Genomic DNA, 13,015 nt, shown 5'->3' on the forward strand with positions numbered 1-13,015 from the left:
TGCTGGCTAGGACTTGCAAGTGCTATATTGAATAGGTAGGGAAAGAGTGGGCAGCCTTCTTCAGTCCCTGATTTTAGTGGGATTGCTTCAAGTTTCTCTCCATTTAGTTTGAGGTTGGCTACTGGTTGGCTTTTACTATGTTTAGGTATGGGCCTTGATTTCCTGAGCTTTCCAAGACTTTTACCATGAAGGGGTGTTGAATTTTGTCAAATGCTTTCTCAGTATCTCATGAGATGATCATGTGTTTTTTCTTTGAGTTTGTTTATACAGTGGATTATGATGATGGATTTCCGTATATTGAGCCATCCTTGCATCCCAGCGATGAAGCCTACTTGATGGATGATCGTTTTAGTGTGCTCTTGGATTAGGTTTGGGAGAATTAATTATTGAGTATTTTGGCATCGATATTCACAGGGGGAACTGGTCTGACGTTCTCTTTCTTTGTTGGGTCTTTGTGTGGTTTAGGTATAAGTGTAATCGTGGCTTCATAGAAGGAATTGGGTAGTGCTCCTTCTGTTTCTATGTTGTGGAATAGTTTGGACAGTATTGGTATGGGATTTTCTAAGAAGGTCTGAGAGAATTCTGCACTAAATCCATCTGGTCTTGGGCTTTTTTTTTTTTTTTTTTTTTTTTTGGTTAGAGACTTTTAATGACTGCTTCTATTTCTTTAGGAGTTATGGGACTGTTTAGATGGTTTATTTGATCCTGCTTTAACTTTGGTAGCTGGTATCTGTCTAGAAAATTGTCCATTTCATCCAGATTTTCCAGTTTTGTTGAGATAGGCTTTTGTAGTAGAATCTGATGGTTTTTTTTTTTTTTTTTGCATTCCCTCAGTTTATGTTGTTACGTCTTCCTTTTCATTTCTGATTTTGTTAATTTGGATACTGCCTCTTGGCCCTCTGGTTAGTCTGGCTAAGGGTTTATCTATCTTATTGATTTTGTCAAAGAACCAGCTCCTGGTTTCGCTGATCCTTTGTATAATTCTTTTTGTTTCTATTGGTTGATTTCTGCCCTGAGTTTGATTATTTCCTGCTGTCTACTCCTCTTGGGTATATTTGCTTCTTTTTGTTCTAGAGTTTTTAGGTGTGCTGTCAAGCTGTTATTGCATGCTATCTCTAATTTCTTTTGGAGGCACTCAGAGTTATGAGTTTTCCTCTTAGCACTGTTTTTTGTGTCCCATAATTTTGGGTATGTTGTGCCTTTATTTTCATTAAATTCTAAAACGTCTTTAATTTCTTTCTTTATTTCTTCCTTGATCAAGCTATCGTTGAGTAGGTCATTGTTCAATGTCCATGTATATGTGGGCTTTCTGTCTTTATTGTTGTTATTGAAGACCAGCCTTAGTCCACAGTGAGCTGATAGGATACATAAGTTACATCTATCTGCTTGTATCTGTTGAGGCCTGTTTTGTGACCAATTATATGGTCAATTTTGGAGAAGGTTCCATGAGGTGGTGAGATGAAGGTATGTTCTTTTGTTTTAGGATGAAATGTATATATCTATATCTATCTATATCTATCTATCTATATCTATATATATATCTGTTAAATTCATTTGGTTCATAACTTCTTTTAGTTTCACCATGTCTCTGTTTAGTTTCTGTTTCCATGATCTGTGCATTGCTGAGAGTGGGGTGTTGAAGTCTCCTACTATTATTGTGTGAGGTGCAATGTGTGCTTTGAGCTTTATTAAGGTTTCTTTTATGAATGTGGGTGCCCTTGCATTTGGAGCATAGATATTCAGAATTGAGAGTCCATCTTGGTGTATTTTTCCTTTGATGACTATGAAGTGTCTTTTTTATAACTTTTGGTTGAAAGTAAATTTTATTCGATATTAGAATGACTACTCCAGCTTGTTTCTTGGGACCATTTGCTTGGAAAATTGTTTTCCAGCCTTTTACTCTGAGATAGTATCTGTCTTTGATACTGAGGTGTGTTTCCTGCATGCAGTAAAATCCTGGGTCCTTTTTACGTGTCCAGTCTGTTAGTCTATGTCTTTTTATTGTGGAATTGTGTCCATTGATGTTAAAAGATATTAAGGAAAAGTGGCTGTTGCTTCCTGTTACTTTTGTTGTTAGAGGTGGAATTATGTTTGTGTGGCTATCTTCTTTGGGACGTGTTAAAAAAAGATTCCTTTCTTGATTTTTGTACGATGTCCTTTTCCTCTATTTGAAAACTCTATTGGAGTTTTCCATCTATTATCCTTTGTAGGGATGGATCTGTAGAAAGATATTGTGTAAATTTGTTTTTGTCATGGAATGTCTTAGTTTCTCCATTTATGTTATTGAAAGTTTTGCTGGGTATAGTAGCCTGGGCTGGCATTTGTGCTCTCCCAGGGTCTATATGACACCTGCCTAGGACCTTCCGGCTTTCACAGTCTCTGGTAAGAAATCTGGTGTAATTCTGATAGGTTTGCTCTTATATGTTACATGACCTTTTCCCCTTACTGCTTTAATATTCTTTCTTTGTTAGTGCATTTGGTGTTTTGACTATTATGTGATAGGAGGAATTTCTTTTCTGGTCCAATCTATTTGGAGTTCTGTAGGCTTCTTGTATGCCTTTTACCTGCATACTGGTCATGGGGGGAAAGCAAGTAGACCGATTTTTATTTTTGATATTCAACAGAAAACAGTAAGTGAGAGTTACTTCAAGCACTGTGCATCTGGTGGTGGTTTCCAAATTGCTACTGAGGGCCAAGATGAGGATTTTATGGAGGAAGTAATCTTAACAGATTTATTTGAAGTGAAAGCTGCGAAATATGAAGATGATCAAGAACTGATAAAAAAACAGGAGGCAACTATCTTTGTGCCGAGTAGTTCTCCAGGTAACACGCTCCCCTGAAATATACACGTCATGGATGTGCCGTGTTATAGGACACCAACTTGTGTGCCTGTCAGGGCAGTAAAGGGTGTTGATCTTCTATGTATCCGTTCTCCCACCGTGATCTTTAAAGTGATTGTCTGAGTTTTGTCATTAGTGGCCAGCCAGCAGAAACTGCCCAAAGGTGTGCTGCCTCGCATTTTAGAAGATGAAGGACTCTACACTCAGAAAAAGCCAGAGACTTGCAAAAAGATCTGCAACAAAATGGAAAATCGCTTGCTCAGCCTGCAGGAGGCAAGTATACCAGCTGATGAGTTAAGTCAGTAGCAGAGGGCATATGACACTCTTTTTTTAGTGGAAGACTCGGTTACTATATTTTTGTACTATCTCTGATAGGGAAAATGTTGGTTTGAAGAAAGTGGAGAAATAATGTCATTACCTTCGCCTCTTAGACAGTCGTGGAATTTTAGGCTCTGCATGTGCAAGGAATCATTGAATCCAGCACTAAAGACTATACACAGAAAGGTAAGCGACAGAGAGCTGCTTGTAATATCTCTTGTATCATCAGTTATAACTTACGTTTTTATGGTTTCATTTTGCCTTCTAAGGATACTGTCCTAGAATAGTTAACCTCGGATAAAATGTTAAGTAATCCTTAAGATCTATTTAATGATGGGAAATGTTCAAATAAAATGTGATGTGAAAACCATAATATAAAATTTGCATGAGTCTCACTTTGTATATAAAAAAAGCGCCAAATGAATGGTATTCAAGCTCTGTGGATTACTCTTTCCCTGTTAGTTTATCCACTTTGCATAAATGGAATCATAAAAAATTACTCTAATTGTATGCAGCAATAGTTGACTTATTTTTCAGTTGTAGCTGGAGAGATTGCTCAGCAGTTAAGAGCACTGACTGCTCTCCAGAGGTCCTGAGTTCAAATCCCAGCAACCACATGGTGGCTCACAACCATCTGTAATGAGATCTGATGCCCTCTTCTGGTGTGTCTGAAGTCAGCAACAGTGTACGCACATATATAAAATAAATATATCTTCAAAAAAAGAGTACATTGTCAGATGTTACTGTGTGTAGTGGTACATACATACCTTTAAAAAATCAATTGCAGGAAAACCACCTTTTACTATCTATTTTTCTATTGATGGATATCAGGTGTATCAAGTTGTTATATAGCATTATAACATTATAGCAACACTGCTAAGAAATGTCTGCACATATGTTCTGATTATACGTGTGTGTGTGTGTGTGTGTGTGTGTGTGTGTGTGTGTGTGTGTGTATAATCTCCTTTTTCCTTGCTTGGTAAATATCACAGAATAGAAATGCTAGTTCTAAGTTTGTATTATTCAGTTTTGCTATATAATGCCAAATAGTCTCTGTGGTGGTTTGAATAAAAGTGGCCCCCATGGGCTCATATATTTGAATGCTTAGTCATCAGGGAGTGGAACTACTTGAGAAGGATTAGGAGGTGTGACCTTCTTGGAGGAAGTATGTCACTTGGGGTGGGCTTTGAGGTTTCAAAAGCCCAAGCTGGCCAGGCCCAATCTTTCTGCCTCTCTCCCTCACCATCCTCCTTTCTCTATGTCTGTCTCTTCATCTCTCTGTGGTCATCTCTGTCTCCACCCCGCAGAAAGGAGCGACACCACGACGTTCTTCTCAAAGCAGTTTATTCAGGAACCTTTCTTTCTGCATGCAAGCAGCAATCTTTCTTTTCTTTTCTTCCCTCTCTCCTCTCTAAGCCCCCAGCACACTCCCTTCTACCCACCCTCAACCCTGCCTCCTCAGTCCAGACTGCGTAATCTCAGTTCATAGGTCCACGTCACATGGCCTGACCTGATCTTGCGTCATGGTGCGCCTGCGCAGCTCTCACAATGGATGTGGCTAGTTTCAGGTGTGTGAGGAAGTCAGGTGCTAGTCATGAGATTTAGCTGCAGTCCCGGGCACCATCTTGGGACTGACGCCACGCCCGCTCCCCACCCTCTGTCTCTGACCCAGTCTCTCTCTCCATCCCTCTCTGCATCTCTGTCTCTCTCCAGCTTGCAGATCAGGATTTAGCTTTCAGCTACTGTTCCAACGCCTTGTATGCCACCATGCTCCCCCTCATAATGATAATGGCTAAACCTCTGAAACCAAGCAAGCCCCCACTTAAACGCCTTCTTTGTTAGGAGTTGGTCATGATGTCTTTTCACAGCAATAGAACAGTGACTAAGCCAGTGTTGATAAGAGAAAGGATAATTCCTTGATTTATGAGTTGAGTGGATGGATTTTGGTATCATATACCAAGATGGAGAGTTCTTGGGAGTAGAAGTTCTAACTTATTACCTCCCAAAATAATGCATTCCTGTGTTCCATGGTTCTAATTTTTCCTACTGTTGATTTAAGAATCAGTCTCCTGAATGCTGCATTTATTCGAACTTGTCTGGTCACAGAGAACTCATAGGACACTTGACTCCTGTGACAGCTGAACTACTTGAGATCTATAGACTATAGTCACGTCCCCTTTGAAATCTATAGACTATAGTCACTCCCCCTTTGAGATCTATAGACTATAGTCACTTCCCCTTTGAGATCTATAGACTATAGTCACTTCCTCTTTAGATTCTGCTTACAGCATAAACTTACATCCTTTGTTACTAGAAATTCCATCAGCTCGGATACTGTGCTTTAGCTACTGAGGACCACAGGCAGTGAGTATTGAGTAAGAAAAGACCAGGAAAAGGCTAATGTCTCCCCACTGAAGCAAATAAGATCAAGGTCAAGGTAATGCTGCATTTACTAAACAAAACCAGCTTCTCTAACTTGACATTTCCACAGTTTATCACCTAATAGTTTTAAGCTGAAACTGTTGTCCTCTTGGTGCTCTTCCAGGTCATGGCCAGTTTACCAGTATATTAACTGATAAATTCCTCAGATGGACTCTTAGTTGGCCACTGTTATAGAGGACAGGGACTTAGCAGATACGGCTAGTGAAAAAACAAGATTTTATGACTTTTCTCCTAGCTCAGGGAAAAGTAAGGATGCGGAAGTTTAGGAACAATGCTGGTGGCCTCTAGTTTTTTTTTTTTTTTTTTTTTTTTTGGTTCTTTTTTTTTTTTTTTTCGGAGCTGGGGACCGAACCCAGGGCCTTGCGCTTCCTAGGTAAGCGCTCTACCACTGAGCTAAATCCCCAGCCCCTGGCCTCTAGTTTTTAGAGAGCACCCAGACTGCCATCTCAGGCTTGGGGTGGAACAATGTTTATTCCAGCTTAAAAGCAGTTTGTGACAGCAATGGCACAGGCTGTGTCAGAAGCCATCTAGGAAAATCGAAGGCATGCAAGTGAAATTTCTGGAGATGGTCCACTGTTTTGCATGGCCTGTGATGGGTGAACTCTAAGAATGCAAGGTTCTTAGAGACTTCATCCCAGGATTGCTTCCTGCTGCTGACGTGCCTTTCCTGTCACTAGTACAGAGCCCAGTGATTGCAGGGCATTAGCCCAGCATATGGGTCAGATTTTCTGCAAAATCAACATGAAGATGTATTCTCATGTAGTAATGCTGTGTAGACAAATTGATGACTCCTTATCATTGATGATAATGATTTTATAGAATTCCTAAATTTATACAAGTAATGTTAAGCCCCCTATAGACTAAAAGCTACAAATAGAGCTCTGCAAACCTTCATGTGTCACAGGATAATTGCACTATAAATAGAAAGCAGGCTTGGGACAAATTTATAACCAAAGAAAACATTCCTTCAAGGTTAGATGTGAGGCCATTGTCTGGTAACTAAAGGTCATAAGCTAAGAATGGACAATTATTTATTCTAGCTGCAAGGACAGAAAACAAAATACTGACTGGTTAATCTAGACAAACCGTCAAAACTAATGCAACGCAAGGCAGATGATTTGTCTTTACACAAAACTGCGCTAACTTGTGACATAAAAATTATTGTTTTAAACTTATAATGAATTTATGGGGGGCTAGTAACAGATAACGAATGTTTAGTCAGATACCAGTCTTAATAGAAATATATGTAAATAATTCTGTTGTAACTCCTAAGACCTTATCAATCTATGACAAAACTTACTGCCTTAAATTTACTATGAAGCTATTGGAATGTAAACATATTTAGAAAATTGTGTAATGGATTCTCCTGCTTGTAACAGTTCTACCTAATAGTTGTATGGGATAAATTTTAGAGAAAACATAAAAACTAAGAACCATAATAAACTGGAGATGCAGCTTGCTTCAGCTTCATCCGATGTGTGTATGTCTCTGTTCTTTCTTTCCTTTTCTCTCTGGTTCACAAAGAGTTAACGAACTTCAAGACTTTCACCTGGCCAGTGAGAGGTCCTTGAGCCAGAAAGAAAAGAGCCAAGTAGCTAACTTTTTCTCTTAATCCCCTGCTGCTACAAGCAGAAGTTAATTGCCAGAAACCAGTGGCTTTAAGCCACAGAATAGCAAACTAGTCAAAGTTCCAGAGGCCATCAGCTTCTGGCCCCCAGAACAGGAAAGAAGAGTTATAAGGCCAGAGATCATACACCTTTGGGCTTCATGAGATGCTGTGCCCTGCCTCAAGTAGCACTTGACCCCACCATGGCTGGCTCCCAGAGAAGCAAGGCTGGAAGACTTGGTCTTGGTAAATTTCTGTTTAAGTAACACAGTATCACAGACAGTGCAAGCTTCAAAGTTTACTGAGGCTCCTGATTCCTCTCTGGGGAGCAAGCACATCTGATGCTGACCATGCTGTCAGAGTCCCAAGACAGGGCAGAGTGTTATGGCAAGAGGCAGGAAGCATACAAGACTCAGACAAACAGGTTTTTACAGCTGATGACACACGCTTGAGATAACCAGCTAATCTGTTTGTCCTGGCTAGGTTTTTGTCACATGCTGGAGTTACCTGGGATGAGGAGCCCCAATTAAGACAATGTCTTCATCAGATTGCCTGCAGGGCATGTAGCTTGTAGGGCACATGAGCCACATAAACCCTTTCCTCTCCAGGTCATGGACTTCGTTATAGCAATAGAAACAGAGTAAGGCACCATTGATTGCATACAGCTACTAATCAGTGATTAACATATTCACAAGAAAAGCAGACTAATAACCTCCTAATGTCCCACTTGGTCCAACTTCTAATTGACCCCCAATAATAATCAAATTTCAGTGTGAGCTTCAGAGGGGGGAAAGCCCCTTTCAAACTCCCAACAGTGGATTTTGTTATACCAGACTGATTCAGAGGGAAGGCTCAGTGCCACCCTTCTGAGGTGGATTCAGTCCTGTTAGGTTAGACTGTACATGCCAAGGAACTCACCATCTCTCTCAAATGGCATCGCTCAAAATCAGCCACACATATTTAGATATACATGTTTAAATTGAAAACAACAGATTAAGGCATACATGAACCATTTTACAAATAAACTAAGGCCTCTAGACTGAAATGATTAAAATTGAGGTTCAGTCTAATATCCAAGTAGAGACAGTGTTCTGTACAGAGAGGGATGGTGTCCTTAGACCAGTTAGGAAGTCTGGGTTTTTTGAAGAGATTTTTCAGATGATCACCAGTATATTCACTTTATAAATAATGTTTTAATAGATAATCCCATTTAACTCTGACTCATAAGATAAAACCCTTAATGCAAAAGTGGTAACACCATTTACCATGGTGTTCCTATAAACCATTGTTTTGGGTTCTTATAAATTAAAAATCTGATATCCGTATAAACAGTAATGATGTAGAGGACAATAATTTACAGCAAGATGACTAAGATGCTGTGTTAAATAAAACAAGCCGTTATAATAAAAAAATGTGGTATCATCCTATTTTATTAACTCATGAGTCTAAATAGATTTCTTGCTGCTTTTGTAGTTCTGTAGCTCTGGAATTTAAATGCTCCACTTTATATGGAAAAGCTATTCATGGTTTCAAAGGCAACCGATTCAAATTACCTTGGTGTATACCTTTCTTTAAAAGGCAGAGAAATATGACGTGGGATGCTGTTTTAGAAACAGAATGGATGGTCAGAGGGAAACGTACCAATTAGACCTGAACATCGTGGGCTTGCAATTCAGCCATCACCCTCTCTTCAATCAAGAACAAGTCCTGTGTGCCAGGCTGCTCCAGCTCTGTGAGTCTTTCCAGGACAGACAGAAGCAGAGCTTATCACAGTTGCTCTACGAGAAGGTGAGGGGGTTTTCTAGGGCCCAGCACTTTACAGTGGGAGAGGATGCTCTCGGGTATCATAAAGAACACTGTCATTCAGCGCTTCGATATTTAACCTGCTAGAACAGCGATTTGAGAGCAGAATGGAAGGTCTGGTTTGTCGAGGAGACATCTGAAGCCTGCTGAGGGCATCCTCTAATCTAGCTCTTGTCAACCTGTGATGGGTCATGATCCCTTTGTGGGTAGAATGGCCCTTTCATAGGAGTCACCTAAGACCATTGGAAACCACTCATATCTACACTATAATTCACAACAGTAGCAAAATCACAGTTTTGAAGTAGCAATGAAAACAATTTTATGGTTGGGGTCAGCACCACAAGAGGTGCTGTACTAAAAGGTCACAGCATCAGGAAGGTTGAGAACCACTGTGTTAGTGCGATTCTGTAACTCAAGAAGAGCATTTGAAATTACAGTGGCTTTAAGAGGCACCACGTTTAAGCATTGCAGTTTAGCATTTCTCATTAAAATGAGTAGCAGTCTTGAGCCTCCTGGGAAATCAAAGCATCTTCTGAGGGTGACAAATCTATCTAGCAATCTGTGGCTATCAGGAGGAGAGTCATGAGTTCTGAAGAACCACCAGAGCTGTATCCATTGATTATTGTGTCTCCTCTCATCTAAGCCTTCTTGGGGTTCTTGGTACCCAAGCATTTTGTTAGCAAATGTTCTAGAAAAAAATAGTAGGTCTCATTCACTCAAGTATGTTTAAAATTAAAGAGTACAGTATTTCACTAGCCATGCAATGTTGACATCTCAAAAAGTTGTATCTGAATTGTACCTTAGTAAGTGCCTGATTGTTAAATACAAGTGTAGCCTGTTGTGGTGGTGCACCCCTAGGGTACCAGTTCTGGGAGGCTGAAGGAGGAAAAATGCTGTGAGTTTGAGACCAGCCTGGGAAAGGTGGTGAAACCTTTTAAAAATACATACATACATACATACATACATACATACATACATACATACATACATGCAGAGCTAACTTAACATTTATGTACTATTATGATTGTAAGGACCATTCCTTCCCCTCATGTATTGGCCTGGTCTCACCTTGTCTTCATTGCTAAGTTTAATTATTACACAAGATAGTAGGACAAAATTTACACTCATGGGATTATGTTGCACACATGCGGACTTCATTCTCAATAGATGAGTTAGAGTGACAGTCACAGGTCTATGAAATACAGCGAAATCCTCTTTCCTTGATTGCAGCTGAGAGCCCTGAAGGATGCTACCAAATTAGCAAGCAAAAACCCAGAATCAAGCCAGTTCACCAAGAAATCATTACAAGATTATTATCAACAGATAAGGTAGGTTTGGAGTGAGTCCTCCAGGGAAGTAGCTTGTTGAGAAGTTGTGAATGCGTTGGGATATACAAAATTTGAAAGAAAAGAACTTTCTAGTCTGTAGGGGATTGCAGAAGTGTTGCCAGTCTTTCCTTAAGACTCGTGTTTGTGTAGAAACATTTCATAGACGTACCACGAGAAAATGCTGATAGGTTTAATATATATCGATAAAAGATTACTTGATGAGAAACTTCCAAGAATACCCAAGGACAGTGTCTGGAGCTGGGAAGCAAAAGAACTGAGGAGGAAGCTCGCTGGAGGACACAGCTTTAAAAGCAGGTTTGAGCAGACAGAAAAGTCAGGTGAACTTGTAGATAAGCATGGAGAGTCTGTGAAACAGAAAATCACATCCTGGGCAACCCGAGAGCCACATACGTAGACTGACACTCGTCATAGAAGCTCTGAAAGGATGAGATAGACCTGAGGAGGCTTGAAGCCACGGCAGGAGAGAATGTGTCAGGGAAAGACAGGACCCAATATCAAGCAGACAGGAAGCATGGAGAGAAGAAAGGAGAGAGGAAGGTCTCGGTGCAAGACGCATGCTAGGTCATATGCTAGTGATGCAAGGTCCCACCATCTGCCAGTGACATAAGCAGTTCATGTGTCCACCTCCTAGTTAAGTTAGAATCCCCCTGATCTACTCACTTCATGATACCCTCAGTGGGGCATCCATATGGGCTGTTGTTAAAAGTACTGGGAGAAAAGTGGGGCCCTCTAAAGTTGATAAGGCTACGAGAGGCCCACGGCCATGGGTGGTGGGTTTTAATGTCTCAATAAAGGGGTCTTTGAGAGTGGACTCTGCCCACCACTAAGGAAGTGAGACAGGTTGAAATCCTGAATGGTGTTTCTCTAACCTCAAGTATTTTAGATAACACCAGCATCCTTCCAGAGTGTCTGACACTCAGAATAGTCCTCGGCCTTGCTTCTTCTCATCAAAGCCTCTTGAGATTCCGAGACCCCCAAAATATCTGAACTCTTCCAAAATTAGTGGCCGTGGGGCTGCCCACATGGAACTTACTAGGTGGCAAGATAAAACACCCTTGTATCAGAGCAGACAAAAGCACTGGCTGGTTTATACCATGTCATCACAAATGCTAGAGTACCAACCAGAGTGTCATATAGATAGTAAGAAACATCACAAAACGCCAGGGCCTCCCAGATCCTTCCTTTCACTGGTCTTTCTTCCAGCATCTTCTGTATATTTCTTTAGGGTCTTTCAGAGTCCTCAGCTAGGAGATTTCCCTTTTCCCAGAGAGGTCACTCTTAGGAGCGTGCTTTTGAATAGTGATAAAATCTTTGCAGAGTGACTGTTGGATTTTCAGTGGACACAAGGAAAGCATCCTAAGATAGATGTTTCCAATGTGGGTAAAGTGAGGGATAGAGGATCAGTTCAACCCACTATGTTCTACAATGCTCCACGTGATTTACAGTCCTTACAGCTCTAATCTAGCAGCCCACTTTTGGCCTGCGATTATTTCCCCAGCGACACAGAGCAGCTGTATGATGCAGAAAGGGAAAAGGACCACTGCCTGTTGCACAGTGTCTCCCAGACTTGGAAACAGATAAAATCTCTCCGACAAAAGCAGGGATTCACAAGCACCCCAGTGAAGCTGCAGTTTCATAGGTGAGCGGCCACTCTATCTGTGTTTATTGGTCCCCGAGGAAGCCCTGCAAATGCCGAGAATTCACACTAACTGGTGAGCAATGTCCAAGAAACGTAACTACTTCACAGACTCACTAAAGGCCTGGGTCTTGACTAGATAAACAAATCTTACAATTCAGCTAGAAAGCAGCTTGATAGAAAAGTGGCCAAGGGGTGGACGTGGGCCAGAAGGTCAGTGGCTGAAAAATGAACACATGAAAATGTGCTTAAGAACACACCAGAGAAACATGTAAGTTAAAGCTACAATGGACCACTATTAGCATGCCCATTCAAGTGGCTAAAGACCAAAGTCATTAACAAACGCTGCCAAGTACGCTGAACAGCGAAGATCTCCACTCGTTCCCGGTGGGCACGAAGGTGGTTTGGCTCTTTCTCCCAAAGTTGACCATGACCCAGCCATCATACTCCACATGTATAAAATGTGGGGAAACATAAGTAATTAGATTAGGTCATAAAAGTGTATCTGCTAAGTGGGAATTTGAATTGGGAATTAGATGTGTTAATCATGTAAGCTGCTTGTGAACTCCAGAGAAATAACTAGTTTTCTCCTGACGACCCTTCGTCCCGAGTCTATCTTCTTCAAAACTGGTAAGGGTGACTGTGGTTTTAGGCAAGGAGGAAAGGTGTGTTTTCTGTTGTTCTTCTTAGTAGTAGAAGCTCTTAACAAAGGGGTCATCAAACAGATTCTAAAACCGGGCCGGCATGGAATTTCGCCTTAAAACCCCGAATCAATAGGAGCTTGAACTTGCTTCTAATCTTTTAAAGCAACTGGACACACACACGACCATGAATTGGAGGAACAAGGAGACCATAGGTTGTTCAGAACTATGGCCTTGAGTAACACAGTTGTTCACCAAGTCTCATCCCTACTAGGTCTCAACTCCAGTCCCAACAGAGGCTCTCAGTGTCAGCTCTTCCAACAGACTCAGGGTGGGACTTGCCTCTCTGTGGTGCTTTTGCTTAGAAACCCCTGAACTAA

At 40.9% G+C, this 13,015-nt stretch overlaps 1 protein-coding gene across 12 annotated transcripts in view; it reads left to right on the plus strand.

The window, feature by feature from the left end:
* Nucleotides 1-13,015, plus strand: part of Cc2d2b (coiled-coil and C2 domain containing 2B) — a 99,524-nt gene that overhangs the window by 18,305 nt on the left and 68,204 nt on the right. For 11 of the 12 annotated variants that reach the window (XR_005495123.2, XM_063280394.1, XM_017590370.3 and 8 more), the window contains 6 exons: nt 2,625-2,823; nt 2,977-3,113; nt 3,216-3,344; nt 8,785-8,994; nt 10,240-10,337; nt 11,857-11,997. Coding sequence is in view for 11 of the 12 variants with exons in the window: in XM_063280394.1 (XP_063136464.1) it covers nt 2,625-2,823; nt 2,977-3,113; nt 3,216-3,344; nt 8,785-8,994; nt 10,240-10,337; nt 11,857-11,997 (914 nt within the window). In the remaining variant the exon portion in view is untranslated. Of the gene's footprint in view, nt 1-2,624; nt 2,824-2,976; nt 3,114-3,215; nt 3,345-5,473; nt 5,596-8,784; nt 8,995-10,239; nt 10,338-11,856; nt 11,998-13,015 lie in introns of those variants that run through there. The other variant, XM_017590375.3, reaches the window with a different exon arrangement.

Source organism: Rattus norvegicus, chromosome 1 (assembly GCF_036323735.1).
Source record: "Rattus norvegicus strain BN/NHsdMcwi chromosome 1, GRCr8, whole genome shotgun sequence".
Taxonomy (NCBI): Eukaryota; Metazoa; Chordata; class Mammalia; order Rodentia; family Muridae; genus Rattus; species Rattus norvegicus.